This window comes from Pongo pygmaeus, chromosome 6, assembly GCF_028885625.2.
Source record: "Pongo pygmaeus isolate AG05252 chromosome 6, NHGRI_mPonPyg2-v2.0_pri, whole genome shotgun sequence".
NCBI classification, from domain to species: Eukaryota; Metazoa; Chordata; class Mammalia; order Primates; family Hominidae; genus Pongo; species Pongo pygmaeus.
Genome location: NC_072379.2, coordinates 31,491,421 through 31,510,074, shown reverse-complemented (window position 1 = coordinate 31,510,074; position 18,654 = coordinate 31,491,421). Strand labels below are relative to the sequence as shown.

Here is an 18,654-nt window from a genome sequence, read left to right as displayed (position 1 = left end):
TTGATGGTGGTGATGGTGGTGAGGAGGTGGGAGTCACAATGGTGGTGTTGATGGTGGGATGGTGATGAGGAGGTGGGAGTCACAATGGTGTCAGTGTTGATGGTGGTGATGGTGATGAGGACGCGGGAGTCACAATGGTGGTGATGTTGATGGTCGTGATGGTGATGAGGAGGTGGGAGTCACAGTGGTGTTGGTGTTGATGGTGGGATGGTGATGAGGAGGTGGGAGTCACAATGGTGGTGGTGATGGTGGTGATGGTGATGAGGACGTGGGAGTCACAATGGTGGTGTTGATGGTGGTGATGGTGGTGAGGAGGTGGGAGTCACAATGGTGGTGATGATGGTGGTGATGGTGGTGAGGAGGTGGGAGTCACAATGGTGGTGATGGTGGTGAGGAGGTGGGAGTCACAATGGTGGTGGTGATGGTGATGAGGAGGTGGGAGTCACAATGGTGTCGGTGTTGATGGTGGTGATGGTGGTGAGGAGGTGGGAGTCACAATGGTGGTGGTGTTGCTGGTGGTGATGGTGGTGAGGAGGTGGGAGTCACAATGGTGGTGGTGATGGTGGTGAGGAGGTGGGAGTCACAATGGTGGTGGTGTTGATGGTGTTGATGGTGATGAGGAGGTGGGAGTCACAATGGTGGTGGTGATGAGGGTGGTGATGGTGGTGCAGATGCGGGAGTCACAATGGTGGTGGCGATGATGGTGGTGATGGTGGTGAGGAGGTGGGAGTCACAATGGTGGTGGTGATGGTGGTGATGGTGATGAGGAGGTGGGAGTCACAATGGTGGTGGTGTTGATGGTGGTTATGGTGGTGAGGAGGTGGGAGTCACAATGGTGGTGTTGATGGTGGTGATGGTGGTGAGGAGGTGGGAGTCACAGTGGTGGTGTTGATGGTGGTGATGGTGATGAGGAGGTGGGAGTCACAATGCTGGTGATGATGGTGGTGATGGTGGTGAGGAGGTGGGAGTCACAATGGTGGTGGTGTTGATGGTGGTGATGGTGGTGAGGAGGTGGGAGTCACAATGGTGGTGGTGATGGTGGTGATGGTGATGAGGAGGTGGGAGTCACAATGGTGGTGGTGTTGATGGTGGTGATGGTGGTGAGGAGGTGGGAGTCACAATGGTGGTGATGATGGTGGTGATGGTGGTGAGGAGGTGGGAGTCACAATGGTGGTGGTGTTGATGGTGGTGATGGTGGTGAGGAGGTGGGAGTCACAATGGTGGTGGTGTTGATGGTGGTGATGGTGATGAGGATGTGGGAGTCACAATGGTGTCGGTGTTGATGGTGGTGATGGTGGTGAGGAGGTGGGAGTCACAATGGTGGTGGTGGTGATGGTGGTGATGGTGGTGAGGAGGTGGGAGTCAAAATGGTGGTGGTGACGAGGGTGGTGATGGTGGTGAGGAGGTGGGAGTCACAATGGTGGTGGTGATGGTGGTGATGGTGGTGAGGATGTGGGAGTCACAATGGTGGTGTTGATGGTGGTGATGGTGGTGAGGAGGTGGGAGTCACAATGGTGGTGGTGTTGATGGTGGTGATGGTGGTGAGGATGTGGGAGTCACAATGGTGGTGTTGATGGTGGTGATGGTGGTGAGGATGTGGGAGTCACAATGGTGGTGGTGTTGATGTTGATGATGGTGGTGAGGATGTGGGAGTCACAATGGTGGTGGTGTTGGTGGTGATGGTGGTGAGGAGGTGGGAGTCACAATGGTGGTGGTGACGAGGGTGGTGATGGTGATGAGGATGTGGGAGTCACAATGGTGGTGGTGTTGATGGTGGTGATGGTGATGAGGAGGTGGGAGTCACAATGGTGGTGGTGATGGTGGTGATGGTGGTGAGGAGGTGGGAGTCACAATGGTGGTGGTGTTGATGGTGGTGATGGTGATGAGGAGGTGGGAGTCACAATGGTGGTGTTGATGATGGTGATGGTGATGAGGAGGTGGGAGTCACAATGGTGGTGGTGACGAGGGTGGTGATGATGGTGAGGAGGTGGGAGTCACAATGGTGGTGTTGATAGTGGTGATGGTGATGAGGATGTGGGAGTCACAGTGGTGGTGGTGATGGTGGTGAGGATGTGGGAGTAACAATAGTGGTGGTGATGGTGGTGATGGTGGTGAGGATGTGGGAGTAACAATAGTGGCAGTGACGGTGATTGAGACATGATGATGATTTGTGAACTTTCTAGGAAAGCAATCATATAATCTCCAACAGTGATATATTAGTATCTTTTCCAAAAGTATCAGATCATATTATAAGGGACAAGTTTCCAGAATAATATCAGACATAATGACAGTGGACATCAGAGCTTGGCATCTAAAGGTGATGGGAATAGCTCTAATGTCTCAGCGTGAAAAACAACATTTGCTATTAGTCTGAGATACTAATTATCTAGTTAAGGAAGTACTTACCTATACCTAGTTTTTAACTGTTTTTTAAAATCTGGAATTGATTTTGAATTTTAGCAAATATTTCTCTGGGAGCAATGTAAGATTTTTCATATTTTCACCTTTGGGTATACCAACATGCCAGCTCTGTTGGCCACTTTGTGAGCTCAATGAAGCATGGTATAAAAGATGCTTTGCTAGTTTTTCACGTAATCTATTTCTATAAGCAATTTTGGAGCTAAGCCTCTGAAACAGAATTATATTATCTGTATAGAATAAATGTTTTATCTTCCCCCACTTTTTCTCTTCTGGAATAGATGTGTGTCAGTATCTCTCCGTCAGTATCTCTGTGTCAGTGAGCATATGTCGCTGGGCTTAGGGGAGGTCCAGAAAGTGATTGGGTGTTGGCATTTTCCATACGCTTACTTTGTATAAGAAATAGTTTGCCAAATATAGAAAGAGAGGATTTAGTCAAGATTTAAATTAAAAATGTTAGTGGTCATTTTCTAATGTCTTTCTATTTTTTCCCAGGTCCTAATAAATCTTCACTGTCTCACTTTAGTCTCCCACTAAAACTGCATTTCCTTTCTACAATTTCACTTTCTCCCTTTGCTTCAAATAAAGTCCTAATGCTATTCATTTGACATATGGAATTTTATAAATATTTTCTTTAGTATGTGTGATTACATTCCTGATTCTGAGCCTTTTTAGAAGAGTATATAGTTTGATATAATCTTGTTATTGCCACCTGTGTCTTCTCCCAAAGCCATTAATTATATGGGAATTACATGATAGAAATGGGTTTAATTTTTTAAATACGGCAAAATGTTGATGAGAGTAAGGGAAAATTTTTTAAATTTCTTTCACTGAGTATTTATGATGTGCACAACATTCCTGAATATATTGTCTCTCTCATTTCTCAGATGGGATGTATTGCCTTCTCCATTTCTATTGTTAAAGAAACGCTTACAGGGGTTTCTTTCACAACTTGTGAAGAGCAGCATCAAAGCCCAGACTACAGCATAAGCAGCTGCTGATTCCAAAAGCCCCACCTTCCAACCGGGCAGGTGCAGCCACCCAGATGAGGGGGAGGGACCCTGGAGGAATAGCTATTTCTTTTTTTTTTTTTTTCGAGACGGAGTCTCGTTCTGTCACCCTGGCTGGAGTGCGGTGCCATGATCTTGGCTCACTGCAACCTCCACCTCCAGGGTTCAAGCGATTCTCCTGCTTCAGCCTCCCGAGTAGCTGGGATTACAGACACCTGCCACCACGCCTGGCTAATTTTTGTATTTTTAGTACAGACAGGGTTTCGCCACATTGGCCAGGCTTGTCTTGATCTCCTGACAGGTGATCCACACACCTTGACTTCCCAAAGTGCTGAGATTACAGGCATGAGCCACCGCCCCCAGCGGGAATATCTATTTTTAAATGGAACTGTGTTTTCATAGTACACCGTGAGGAGAAAGTTACTTTGAAACCTTTATCCTGATAAACCAAATAATATGAAAATTTGCCTATTTTAATTATATGTAACAAAGTTTAGTTACCGCTATAATTGCAAATACGTATAAATTCCTTACCAAAAAAAAAAAGAATCAAGTGGGGGACAGAAAGTAATTTTTCTGACAGAATTAAATAACACGCTATAGCCTGCTTGACTTCGTACCCAACAGTCATTTCTGCAGAGTTACCGAGGGCCTCATCAGCGTCGGCAGGAGCCCCTCGCCTTCTGACGCTCTCACATCCTTCTCTCCTGCAGCCCCGTCCTGCCACTGTCCTTGTCCAGCTTCTCTTCAAGGGTCAACTGGTTTACCTTTCCCTACAAGTTTGTTTGTCACAGCTTCTTGTTAGCAATCCCTATGGTTGCCCAAAAGCATTTTCAGAGGCTGCATAAGACTCTGCATCTTGTAGAAAATTTGCAGTTTCAATCTGCCCTCCCTCTGCAGGGTGTTCCCATTGTATTGCATTCAGCAGGCAGGGAGAGACTGCTGTTAGGTCCATTCCTGAGTGACTGCTTTCTGTCTCAGACTGTTTGGTGTCTGTAGGAGATAGTGGGGTGGGCAGTAACGAGACCTCCTGTATATTCCACCCCTACGAAGCCTGTGTGTTTGGTTTATGAACTAAGCTCAAAGGCACCACAGGGGTAAGACTGCACTACATGACACCATGGAAAAGAGGGAGCACCCAGACCCCCGAATTAAGAAGAGCAGTGTAGAGAACAGAGACCTGGAGAGCAGAGATAAAAACTGTTAGGATCAGATTATAGTGTTAAACCAGGGTTCCCCCAGGCCTCTCACATATTGAAATGTACTTGTCCATCTTTCCCCAGGCCAGAAAATGAGAATCTCAAAGTCATGTTATTCTGCCTTTTTACACTATCATCCTGTAATCAAAGTAATGATGGCAGCGTGTCCCACCAGAGCGGGAGCCCAGCTGCTCAGGAGTCATGCTTAGGATGGATCCCTTCTCTTCTGCCGTCAGAGTTTCAGCTGGGTTGGGGTGGATGCAGCCACCTCCATGCCTGGCCTTCTGCATCTGTGATCCTCACGGCCTCCTCCTGCCACTGAGCCTCATGCCTTCACACGTCTGTTCCCCCCACTTTTCCTTTCTGCCACCCCTGCATGTGGGCCGCCAGGTTCCCAAGAGTATCCTACCCATTTCCTTCCTTCCACTCCCTTTGCCAGTGCCTCTCACCCCAACTAGTAGCCTAACCATCACCCCCAGGACTGACCTCTTCCTCCTCGCTGCCAGATGATTGTTCAAAGCACAGAATTTGTCAGAAACCTGCAGGGACTCCATGCTTCCAGCCTTCTCCGTAATTAGCATGGCCCCAGTCCATGCTTCTAGCCTTGGTTCCTTCTGCCTCTCTATTTGAAATTCTAGAGCCAGCTGTGGGACAATTATCTGTGTCAAAAGCCAGATGTGAAAACATCTCAATAACATACTGGCTGCTTTGTTCAATGCTAGAATAACGCCTGTCACAGAGTAGAAACTCAAAAATATTTGCAAGTGAATGAACAAATGAATAAATGCATAGTAAATAATTAACCACCAATCCAACATCCAGACACATTGTGATTTTAATTATTTAAGAGTAGTTTAGCATATATTGCTTTATGATTTAATTAAAAATCTCCAAGAAATATGCCAAAGAAGTAGAATGAGAAAAATGTATATTTCTCTTTCACTTCCTACAGATGCGCTGGGCCAGGTCTTGAAGGCTGTGCAGTGAATGGGTAAGTGTTCACAGCTCTGTATCACATGGACCTCGTCAAGAATGACCACACTGCTGTGGGTGAAGATGATGCTTTCCTGCGTTTCTGACTGTCCTCTGTCCTGATCAAGTGTCTATGGCTCTGGGCCAGCCTACCCTCAGCCAGGGTTTCTGCAGACTGCCCAGCTGGTTCCACGTGGCTCTGCATGCCAACTTTGTCCTCAGTGGAGGGAAGGTTGGACGCACAGTGCTGGGGCTGCTCCCTTCTCCGCCGTTGCTCAATGCATGGACTGCCTCTGAATTCCTCGGTTCCACTGGTTTTGCTGGGTCCTTCTCTGCCTCTAGCTCCTCTTTTTTTCTGTCCACTTACCCCATTGGTCCCATCACAAGCCTGTGTGTGAGTGGCCTTTCTGTTCGATGACACCCTCCAGCACAGGGGAGTGATTCTCCTTCCTTTCTTTCCCAGACACACTGCCCAGCAAAGGCAAAAGGGCTTCCTTCAACATCAGATCTGGCCAGTTTGCCAGAGCAAAGTCCTGAGAAAAGCAAGGTTGAAAAATCTTATTCAAACTCACCAGGAAAGAGTGGTGTTACCCTCGATGGCGTCTAGCTGGGAATCAGGGAATTATACACCGAGCACCTGTTTGCCATTTTGGATGTTTCCAAACATAAGCCAAACTTCCAGGCCCCTCTGCCATCTCTGGTAACATTTACAAAGTCCCTTCCTCACCACTGCCCTTCCTTCATTTTGGCGTGCTCCTCTGCCCCCGAGTTGACAGCCATAGCTCTCTCTCCTGCCACCAGTGTCACATGATCGAGGAAGAAGGCAACTTCGAAGAGACTGGGTCCCCTTCCACTCCTGTCTCTTCAGTGAGCTGCTAGGACACCCAGCAGAACTTCCCCACTCCACACTGCGATCTCAGGGATCTTAGTCACGCGGCTTTCCACCACGTCTCCACCTGGAAACCAGTCATGGCCATTCCTTCTTACATCTGCTCTTTTCCATCTTTTTCTTCTTCTCCTGTTCACCCACTCTTACTCTTGTGGCGCCCTATGGATATGTGCTCCATAGCAAATGACTCTTTAATCTTATGGTATTCTAGTGAGCTGGCACATGTGGCTTCTGGTTTCCTCTTTCTGGAACTAGACATGACCTCTGTGGGAGGGAGGATTAAATGCACCCTACAGTCTGAGGCTGCATGATGACATCACTCATCACAATGATGCTTTCTATGTCTGAATCCTATTCCTTTATAACCCCCTTCAAGCTCGTTCAGAGAGTATTTCACACAATCCACATGCTCATCTTGAAAGCCAAGGACCCAGAGGAGTCTCAGCATTGCCAAAAAGTCCCTTCACCCAGCCTGGCCAGAGGCAGTGCCTGGTCCATGTGTATGGACTACGGCACTTCAATTGCATGGAAATACTCTTGGAATGAACAAAATACCAATCCATGAAAAAGCATTATTGAAGTCTAAGTTATTTTTTGAATCATATTTTGTTAATCAACAAATTGAAAAATACTCATCATATGGAGAGGTCCAGATAAAGCCTCGATTTTAAAAAATGAGGGAAAGTGGGCCTGGTAGGGGACTGGGGAGAGCTTGAGAAAGTTGGAAACGTTGCCCTAGAAGCCTGTTTTTTCTCCTTTTAGAAGCTACATAGTATCTCACTTTCCGAGATCATTCTACAAGATGTCAGTGCACTGAAACATGCAGGGGCGTGTTGAGTGCCAAGGCCATGGAATCTGTCAGCAACCTCACCCTTGCTTGTTCCTCCACCTCATTCCAGGCCTAAGATCCCGTCCATCGCCACTGGGATGGTGGGGGCCCTCCTTCTGCTGCTGGTGGTGGCCCTGGGGATCGGCCTCTTCATGCGAAGGCGCCACATCGTTCGGAAGCGCACGCTGCGGAGGCTGCTGCAGGAGAGGGAGGTGAGTGCCAGGCCTGGGTGCGCTCAGGAGCCCTCGCACCCTGACGGGAACAATGGCCAGCCCCGAGAATGGGCCATTAGCAGTTGTGTATGTTAGATACATAGTTGTATTATGATGCAGAAAGAATCTCTGAATGTGCAGTTACACCCAGTTAGTGACATGTTGGTACATCCATCCGAGGAAACGCCAATGTTTCTAGGCTGTACCCTTCAATGTCCACAAAGCTGTGTGGCATCTGCTTAGGACCCGGTGCCTGTGTGTGCACAGGAGGGAGGCCAGGAAGCCTGGCTGTTGATCCCATGCTGGCACTGTGGCGAAGGCGAGAGATTCCTGCTTTGGAAAACACCATTGTCGACACAGTGGCTTTGTCCATGATGGACTTTGCCACAGCCCAGTCCTGTGCTGGAAGCCATGTTCTCTGGAAAGAGCAACCCAGCGGCTCATAAGTATAAGCGCATGTGATGTGCCCCGACCAAAACGACCGCCATATGCAACTTCCCTACCGGAGTTTTTCAATCCAGCTAATAGGCATGGAAACAGAAATAGAAGTTGTGTTTGTTGAAAGGTAGCTGTTCATTTAAAGAACACCTGTATCAGAGCCTGTGTTTCTACCAACTTCTGTCAAGCTCTGTAGAGAAGGTGTACATTTGTCCTTCTAAATGAGCTGGCAAGTGCCATGTCCTGGCACCCAAGCATATGCTGTGGCTGCTGGTCCCCCTGCTGGGCCACGTCTGGCACTGCTTTCCAGCGTGGTGAGCGCTGAGGGGACTCTTGTCTCTCTGTTCTTGTCCCCCCCAGCTTGTGGAGCCTCTTACACCCAGTGGAGAAGCTCCCAACCAAGCTCTCTTGAGGATCTTGAAGGAAACTGAATTCAAAAAGATCAAAGTGCTGGGCTCCGGCGCGTTCGGCACTGTGTATAAGGTAAGGTCCCTGGGACAGGCCTCTGGGCTGGGCCGCAAGGCCCCTCACGGTCTGGTGGGGAGCCCAGAGTCCTTGCAAGCTGTATATTTCCATCATCTACTTTACTCTTTGTTTCACTGAGCATTTGGGAAACTCCAGTGTTTTTCCCAAGTTATTGAGAGGAAATCTTTTATAACCACAGTAATCAGTGGTCCTGTGAGACCAATTCACAGACCAAAGGCATTTTTATGAAAGGGGACGTTGACCTTGCCATGGGGTGCAGCACAGGGCGGGAGGAGGGCCGCCTCTCACCGCGCGGCATCAGAATGCAGCCCAGCTGAAATGGGCTCATCTTCGCTTGCTTCTTCTAGATCCTCTTTGCATGAAATCTGATTTCAGTTAGGCCTAGACACAGCATCATTAAATTCTGGATGAAATGATCCACATGGACTTTATAACAGGCTTTACAAGCTTGAGATTCTTTTATCTAAATAATCAGTGTGATTCGTGGAGCCTGACAGCTGCAGGGCTGCGGGGGCGTCATAGCCCCCAGCAATATCAGCCTAAGGTGCAGCTCCAAAGCCCCTGTGTCCCTCACCTTCGGGGTGCATCGCTGGTAAAATCCACCCAGCTCACTGGGCAGCATGTGGCACCATCTCACAATTGCCAGTTAACATCTTCCCTCTCTTTCTGTCATAGGGACTCTGGATCCCAGAAGGTGAGAAAGTTAAAATTCCCGTCGCTATCAAGGAATTAAGAGAAGCAACATCTCCGAAAGCCAACAAGGAAATCCTCGATGTGAGTTTCTGCTTTGCTGTGTGGGGGTCCATGGCTCTGAACCTCAGGGCCCACATTTTCTCATGTCTGGCAGCTGCTCTGCTCTAGACCCTGCTCATCTCCACATCCTAAATGTTCACTTTCCATGTCTTTCCCTTTCTAGCTCTAGTGGGTATAACTCCCTCCCCTTAGAGACAGCACTGGCCTCTCCCATGCTGGTATCCACCCCAAAAGGCTGGAAACAGGCAATCACTGGCATCTACCCAGCACTAGTTTCTTGACACACATGATGAGTGAGTGCTCTTGGTGAGCCTGAAGCATGGGTATTGTTTTTGGTATTTTTTGGAAGAAGAAATGGAGGCATAAAGAAATTGGCTGATCCTTATATGGCTGGGGTAGGGTTTAAGCCCCTTGTTATTTCTGACTCTGAAACTTGCATTCAATTCACTCTACCAAGTTATCTCATCTTTGAAATGGCTTTTTTTAAAGGTGCCTAGAATATGATGGCATGCAGTCTATAAACTGTTGCCCACCTTCTGTACTTTCTCTCAGAATAATTCACATTTTTATCCAGTGTCTGTTGATTGTTACTTTGTGGAATAAGTTCTTGGAAAATTCCACAGGATTATTGTTATCTTCTTACTACCAATTCTCTTGAACTTTCTCCACCTTCTCTGGGCCTTCCCCAGCCAGTGGTGGGAAGACGCTGGCTGGAGTCTGACAGAGCCTCTTCTACACTGGCCTGGGCTTGCTGTGAGTTGGTGGAAACCTTTGCTCTTGTCCCAACACAGAGCAAGTGAAAGAGGAGGTCGAGGGGCTCAGGCAGCAGACTAGGGAAGCAGAATCAAGGAAAAGGAAAAATGGCTGACTTATTACTTCAAAACTCTAGAGAATTTAGTTGATCTTACAGCCAAGAAGGATAAAAGCCAGAGAGTAATATCCCCTGCCTCATGTCTAACCCACAGAATACATAGCAAGTAAAGAGAACACGGGCCTTTATAAAAATGTCTTAAGATACAATTTTTTAATTGGAGGAAATCTACAGTTTAATTTTCTCTGGGCAGCTTTTCTTCCTTTTATTATAGTAGGGGAAATCCTGTGTTGATATACTTCTAAATGAAAGATGATGAATTGATATAATACAATAAAAAATCTGTAAAATTGATGATATACTTATCAAGAAAAATTAGCTTTCATTTTAGCGGTTTACAAATTGAGTCAAGTCCTAGTAACAAAATGTTAAGTCTATTAATATAACCACAAGAAATACAGGAAGACAGGCAATCTGTGAAGCCTTTCACTTACAATCTCTAGCCCCTCACCTGTGCTGTGTAGGAAAATCTTTGTGCACAATTTGCTTCCTTAATTCATTTTTTATTCATTCAACACATTCTAATAAATTATACAAAATCATGTTGAAATGTGAATTTCAGTGGTATTTACAATGCAGCGTGAGGAGGGTTTGGATGTATTCTAAGACAATAGCTGTGCTTTGGGAAGGAAGCAGTGTTCACTGAAAAGTGCCCCCCAGGACCTTTTAATTGGAGGAAATATGCTTCTGTGGAGTTGGAAATGGGATAGAAGATAGATAAGGTCAAGGCTTAAAAGTTAAGTGCACCCAACATCTGAAGCATCCATGGGCCTGGCGTGGTGGCTTTCGCCTGTAATCCGAGCACTTTGGGAGGCTGAGGCAGGAGGATCCCTTGAGCTTAGGAGTCTGAGACCAGCCTGGGCAACATACTGAGACCCAGTCTCTACAAAAAATAAAAAATTAGCTGGGTGTGGTGTCTCATGCCTGTAGTCCCAGCCACTCAGGAGATGGGAAGATGGCTTGAGTCCAGGAGATCTAGGCTGCAGTGAGCTAAAATCTCGCCACTGCACTCCAGCCTGGGTGACAAAGCAAGACCCTGCTCAAAAAAATAATTAGATATAAATATTAATATAGATACCTATATATATCTGAATACAGATATCTATATATACTCTGTATATAGTTATGTAGATATATAAATATATCATATATGATATATATTTAGAGATATATATATTTAGAGAGATATATATTTAGAGATTTATATATATTTATATATATATTTAGAGATACGTATTTAGATATATGTATCTCTAAATATATATCTCTCTCTAAATATATTAAATAAATAAAAGAAATAAAAGAAAGCTCAGTTTGGCCTCCTGCTCGTCCTGTCTCCTCATCCCCTCTTCCCCCTCCATCATTTTATTTCCTTGCCCCACGGCCATGTCCCCCCTCCTCTCCAATGGTAGATGTCATGTCTGCTGCAGTCAGAGGGCGACAAGCCTGGAGTGTTCCCTGAAGCCTGTGGTTTGTGGTTTGTGGTTTTTCCTGCAGCTCAGGCTGCCCAGGCCTCACCAGCAATCCTGGCAGGCAGGGCACCACACTGGGATGGAGAGGGGGAAGCTGGAGGAGGCACTTTCTTGTAAAGAAAGCAAAACCAGCAGTGCCCAGGCCAATTTCAACAGGGAGTTAAATAGCACCTTAATCCTGTGGCAGGACAGCTCATGGGGCCATGTGTGCTCTTAGAAAGACTCACATGCACGCGTGCACGGCAGCAATGACTCCATACTCACATTCCCCTGCAGACACCAGTCCCCACGGCCGGCACACACACTGCAGCCCCAGTTCCATGTTGCTAGCAGTGGCTTAGTGAATGAGTAAAGTTCTTAAAATGCAGGGGACACCTGCCCTTCATTCATAAGGCTGGATGTACACCTCTCCTTAAGGAGTTCAACAGCTAGTGGAATCCCAATTCATACGGTAGAGCCGTTCACAGATGAGAGAGACAAGCCAGAAGGAAGGAACCAAAAGTCATGTCAGCAGTTAGGACAAAATAACAGGCTTTCAAGGTCACAAAGCCTCAGGGACACTCCTGCGGTGGGACTGGGCCACGAGCCATGGGGGCTCCAAGTGTGCGCTCTGCCTGCCAGCCTGCGGGCGCTGGGGCTCCACGGAGATTGTTGTGGAATACCAAGCATGCTCGCTGTAGGTCACGGTGCACATTTACTACTTCCAAGACAAACAGCCGAGAACAAAGCTCGCTTTAGCTTCTGCGTACACCGAACAGGACACACGACTGAACAGCGTTCCCATTGTGCCTGCTGGGTGGGGAGGAAGTGATGGCCCAGTGGGTCTATCAGATGTTAGTAGGATGGGGCCTGGCGGGGCTCCAGGCTCTGTGTGGCCGACACCCACACCCCCCGCTCTGCTCCCCATTCCCAGCCCCAGCTCAGCCCCGCGAGGCCCTGCAGCAGATGGGCTGCTCAAACTGCTCTGGTTTGCAGATTTTTCTTCCCTCTCAAATGAATACAATATGTTTTCAAATCTCAACCAGATCTTGAGAAAATAGGAAGAGCCAGAGGGTTTCTTTGGTATTATGGTTGTACAGATTCCCAGACTCGGGGGGAGAGATGTGATTTGTGCTTTCTGGCAATCCCATGGCCTATTAATTTTTCATAGGCTTTCCAGTTTAAATTTAGGGTAGGCAATGGAAAGGGAACACAAAACAGATTTCTAGGTGTACTGTATGTGTGTCTCTCACGTCTAAAGTCTGTTAACTGGAGCACCCAACAGGCCTCACAGGCTGCCTTCACACAGAGGACCTGGGGCGCCTCCGACCCATTGGGGTGAGCAGCGGGCCACGGAGGGAGCCAGGGTCAGGAGACCTGGCTGTGTCCTGACCTGACCCTGCTCAGGGTGGCCTCAGGTGGGCCGTTCACCTCATCAGCCTCAGCTTACCCTCTGATTACAGCGACCTCAGACAAAATACACTTCCTAGCCCTGTCCAGTTCTGACTTTTTATAAACAAGCACTTCTCCGAGTTAAAGGGATATTTGCAATATCTACTGATCCACAGATATTAAATATCTCCTCTCTTCTTTAAAATTATGACATTATTTTTAGAATATAAAAGGAAAATAACACACACTCTCCTTGAAAATAGAGAGCCTAAACACTCTGCAGGAAATATTTAAAGCTATAGTTTTTGTTTGTTTGTCTTGAATGCAAGTGGCCTGGACTTTGACTTGCTTTGAGTCTTTGACCTTGCATGACTTCTGTACAGTTCAACCCTGACAGTTTTGAAGTAGGTATGTGCCTAGATCTGCCCTAGTCCCTGCTGGAATGTTGAAGAAGCAAAGGTCCAGGCCCTCAGAGAACTTGCCATGTATTTGCCAACAGATACGGGGCGGAGACTTGACGCAACGTAAGAGCAAGTGTGTGCCGGGCGACCCGACACTGCGGAGCACCAGCTAGACCCTAAGCGTGTGCTAGGAGCTGACCAAGCCGTTCTTTCCTCAAAAAGCTTGGTGGGGAGGGCATTTTTAAAATCACACAAATATTTAAGTACAGATTGTGATGAGTGCCTCAAAGCAGTGGCTCTTCAGCTTCATCAAGCTTCAGAATCTAGAGGGTTTGTTCATATGGAAGGCTGGGCCTGTCTCCTGCATTTCACCCTCTTGGCCTGGGGGCGGGACCCAAGAATGTGTGGCTCTAAAAGGTTCCCAGGCAATGCTGAGGCTGCTTTCTGAATGAAAAACTGCAAGATACCAGGAGAGTTTCATTTAGATTGAAGAGTCAAGGAAGGCTCCTCTGAGAAAGAGTCTGCTAAGGAAGGAGGAGGTGGAAGGGTTCTGGGGACAGAGGTTCTCCCGTGGGTAAGGGCGGAGGGAAGCTCTTCTGGGGAGAAGGTGGGCAGGGGGACCAGAGGCTGGAGGGAGGAGGGCAGGCAGCCTTGGGGCTTCCCAAGAACAGGGAAGGCCAGGGCAGGGTTTAGGGCAAGGAAAGTGTGTGAGCAGATTTGTATTTTAGTAAATATTTACAGTTTGCCCTCCATGTCTGCAGTTTCATATCCGTGGATTCAATCAACCACAATCAAAAACATTGGGGAAAAACATTGCATCGGTACTGAACATATACGGACTTTTTTTCTTGTCATTATTCCCTAAACAATACAGCATAACAATTATTCACATAGCATTTGCATTGTATTAGGTACTATAGGTAATCAGGAGATGCTGTAAAGTAGATGGGAGGATGTCTGTAGGTTACACACAAATGCTGTGCCATTTTATATCAGGGGCTTGAGCATCCTCACATTTTGATATCTGAGGGAGGTCCTGGAACCAATTCCCCAGATACTGAGGGTCTACTGTCTGTATCCCCTTACCCCACCTTGCCTTTGTCTCCTGTCTCCTATCTCCACCCTGCCTCCGGCGGGCCTGTTGCTCCTGATCTGCCCAGGCGCCCTGGAGCAGCACCCTATCTCAGAGCCTGGCTCGGTGTGTTCACTTCTGCAAGAAACTAACTTGCCCAAGTCCACACTCAAATCACAGGCATTGCTGAGATGTGAAAAGCAACTCTGGATGCATTCTGCTGCAGTCCGTGTGTTCTTTTCCATATCTGAATAAAAGGTCACCACCATTTGTATTTAAAGGGAAAGAGAATTTATGGGTGGAAATTGGGGATTCCCTCATTCTCAGTCAGACAGAAAAGAGGGCCCCATTGTGTGCCTGATTGCAAATAAATTTAGCTTCCTCAGCCCAAGAATAGCAGAAGGGTTAAAATAAAGTCTGTATTTATGGCTCTGTCAAAGGAAGGCCCCTGCCTTGGCAGCCAGCCAGAATTAGCAGGGCAGCAGATGCCTGACTCAGTGCAGCATGGATTTCCCATCGGGAGCCCAGGGGTGCAGCACAGAGACCACTTCTCTTTAGAAATGGGTCCCAGGCAGCCAGGCAGCCTTTAGTCACTGTAGATTGAATGCTCTGTCCATTTCAAAGCCTGGGAGTGGTCTATTGAAAGAGCTTATCCAGCTACTCTTTGCAGAGGTGCTGTGGGCAGAGTCCTCAGCCCAAATGCCCACCCAGTTCCCAGAGCACAGTCAGGGCCAAGCCTGGCCTGTGGGGAAGGGAGGCCTTTCTCCCTGCTGTCTCGGTGCTCCCCAGATGCCTTCTCCATCGCCTCTCCTCTGCAGCACCCACAGCCAGCGTTCCTGATGTGCAGGGTCAGTCATTACCCAGGGTGTTCTGGACCCCACACAGATTCCTACAGGCCCTCATGATATTTTAAAACACAGCATCCTTAACCTTGAGGCAGAGGTCTTCATAACAAAGACACTATCAGTTCCCAAACTCAGAGATCAGGTCACTCGGACTCCTCCTTTATCCAATGTGCTCCTCATGGCCACTGTTGCCTGGGCCTCTCTGTCATGGGGAATCCCCAGATGCACCCAGGAGGGGCCCCCTCCCACTGCATCTGTCACTTCACAGCCCTGCATAAACGTCCCTCTGCTAGGTCTTTTGCAGGCACAGCTTTTCCTCCATGAGTACGTATTTTGAAACTCAAGATCGCATTCATGCCTTTTCACCTGGAAGGGGTCCATGTGCCCCTCCTTCTGGCCACCATGGGAAGCCACACTGACGCGCCTCTCCCTCCCTCCAGGAAGCCTACGTGATGGCCAGCGTGGACAACCCCCACGTGTGCCGCCTGCTGGGCATCTGCCTCACCTCCACCGTGCAGCTCATCACGCAGCTCATGCCCTTCGGCTGCCTCCTGGACTATGTCCGGGAACACAAAGACAATATTGGCTCCCAGTACCTGCTCAACTGGTGTGTGCAGATCGCAAAGGTAATCGGGGAGGGGAGATATGGGGAGAGGAGATAAGGAGCCGGGATCCTCACATGCGGTCTGCGCTCCTGGGATAGCCAGAGTTTGCCATGGGGATATGTGTGTGCGTGCATGTAGCACACACACATTCCTTTATTTTGGATTCAATCAAGTTGATCTTCTTGTGCACAAATCAGTGCCTGTCCCACCTGCATGTGGAAACTCTCATCAATCAGCTACCTTTGAAGAATTTTCTCTTTATTGAGTGCTCAGTATGGTCTGATGTCTCTGTTCTTATTTCTCTGGAATTCTTTGTGAATACTGTGGTGATTTGTAGTGGGGAAGGAATATTGCTTCCCCCAGTCAGGACTTGATAACAAGGTAAGCAAGCCAGGCCAAGGCCAGGAGGACCCAGGTGATGGTGGTGGAGTGGAGCAGGTGCCTCGCAGGAGGCCCAGTGAGCAGGTGCAAGGAGCTGACAGAGGGCGCAGCTGCTGCTGCTATGTGGCTGGGGCCTTGGCTAAGTGTCCCCCTTTCCACAGGCTCGCTCCAGAGCCAGGGCGAGGCTGAGAGAGCAGAGTGGTCAGGTAGCCCTGCCTGGGTGCTGGAGACAGGCACAGAGCAAAAAGCCAGGTATTTCATAGCTCATGTGGACCCAGAAAGACTTCTGCTTTTGCCCCAAACCCCTCCCATCTCCATCCCAGTCTTGCATCAATTATTTGCACTCAACTTTCTAAGTCCTATTTTTTTCTGACAGTGGGTATACATTTCACCCCATTGACTTTAAAGAATTTGCAGGCAGGCCCTGTCTCTGAGAATACACCGTTGCCCCTCATCTCCCTCCGACAGCAGGGCAGGGGGTCCAGGGATGTGCCAGGGACCAGAGGGAGGGAGCAGACACCCACCCGGCCTGGGCAGGTCCTCCTCATTGCTTGCATCCCCCTGGTTAGCAGTGGCAGTCAGTCCTGCCGAGTCATTCGTGAGGCGCTCACCCAGCTCCAGGCAGATGTAAAAGGTGACCTACAAGAAGACAAACAAAAACATCTGGAGCGCTCTTATGCCAGCATCTGCCCTTGACACCACCAGGCAGGCTCTTGCTGGGAGCCGTGGTGCTTGGGTCAGCTCCTTCCCATCGCAGAGCTCCTGGGCCGCATTGTAGAGGCAGGGACCACCTCCCAGGATAACCAGATAGCAGCACACCCTCCACAGCCCCTTTTACTCCAGCACCATCGGGCATTGATTTCTCAGCTGCAGCCACAGGCGGCCCCCAGCAGCCCAGGAAGTGGGGAGCGCTCATGCTTCTCTGAGCACAAAAGTCACTGAATATTTTTGCCGTTCTCGTGGTCATAACCCGGGCCACAGAGTAGAACACTCCCATCACCATTGTTAGACAGTGGTCCTGGGAGAGGGTCTTGTGTGCCTTGGATGCCGGGGCCTCTTTTTATTGGGAGGTGCTTGTTATTTCTGTGTGTGGCTGCATTTGTTTCCCAAGACTGCCACAACAAATCATCACCAACTTGGTAGCTCAACATAGCACAGCTTTATTTCCTCCTGGCTCTGGAGGCCAGGTGTCTAGAAGGCCATGCTCCCACAAGGGTTCTGAGGAGGATCCTTCCTGCCTCTCTGGCTTCTGGTGGCCCCAGCATCCCTGGGCTGTGGCTGCACCTCCCCATGTCAACCTCCATCTTCACACGGCCTTTTCCTGTTGTCTCTGCAACCACAGGCCTCTCTCCTTTCTCTTAATAAAGATACCAGTCATTGAGTTTGAAAATTGCTAAGAGAGTCTATTGTAAATCTTCTTAGCACAAAAAAAAGATAGATATGTGAAGTGATAGATATATTAATTAGTTTGATTTGATCACTCTGCTATGTGTATAAACGTCAAAAGAAATATTATACTCCATAAATATATATATTAAAAAATATCCCAGTCATTGCATTTAGGACCCACCCTAAATCCAGGATGATTTCATTTCAAGACTTTTAACTAATTAGATTTGCAAAACCCCGTTTCCAAATAAGGTCACATTCTGCAGTTCTGGGTAGACGTGAAATGTGGGGACACTGTGCAACCCACCGTCTTGGGGAGGGGGTGGTCAGCCTGGGGCAGGTGTTGCTGGGTGTGGAGCTACATCCACTCATGCCCTGACCTGGAACCCAGACCTGCTTCCCCAGCTGTCCTCCTGGTTATCTGAAGCAGGGAATGGAGAGCACTGCCCTCCTTGCCCAGGCAGTCTCTATCACCTGGTTTTACTTTCCTCTTAGCACATATTGCCCCAGAATATCTGGTTGGTTTATGACTTACTTGAGTTTGTGCCTACCTGTCCCAACCAGGAGGTGAGCCCTGGCTGTTCCCCAAACCCGGCCCTGCATGTGGGAGCTGCCCCTCCCCATTCATCAGAGGGGACCAACAGTCCACAGCTGTTCTTAATCGTCTCCCAGTAACCCCCAGCTCCACAAAGGTGACTCCTCATGTGGTGGAGAGGTGGTCGGGCCATCCGTGTGAAATGTGTGTGTTACCGTTTTCCTTAAGGGGCACATAGTCTTGGCAGGTTTCGCCCAATATAGGACGAGCTCAAGACTCCAGTGGACTGTGGATTCAGATCTGGATTCTGGCGCATTCACCGTGTGAATGTGGGCACGTTGCTGGCCTCTCTGCGCCTGGTCTCCTGGCTGTGGAGTGTGTTCTGCCCCTTGTCTTTCTGGGAGGTAGGGAGGGCAGTGAGCCCCTTCGCATTGCCCACCATGGGCCCAGCACACGGCTGATCCCCACTGAGTGTTCTTTTCCTCCTTTGATCCCCTTTGGCTGAC

The 18,654-nt window shown here is 48.5% G+C and overlaps 1 protein-coding gene across 4 annotated transcripts in view; it reads left to right on the top strand.

Moving 5' to 3' along the window:
- The window catches only part of EGFR (epidermal growth factor receptor), a 196,734-nt gene that overhangs the window by 150,709 nt on the left and 27,371 nt on the right, over nt 1-18,654 (top strand). For all 4 annotated transcript variants that reach the window (XM_054494705.2, XM_063667305.1, XM_063667306.1 and 1 more), the window contains exons 16-20: nt 5,580-5,618; nt 7,388-7,529; nt 8,328-8,450; nt 9,129-9,227; nt 15,679-15,864. In XM_054494705.2, the coding sequence (XP_054350680.1) occupies nt 5,580-5,618; nt 7,388-7,529; nt 8,328-8,450; nt 9,129-9,227; nt 15,679-15,864 (589 nt within the window). The remainder of the gene's footprint in view (nt 1-5,579; nt 5,619-7,387; nt 7,530-8,327; nt 8,451-9,128; nt 9,228-15,678; nt 15,865-18,654) is intronic.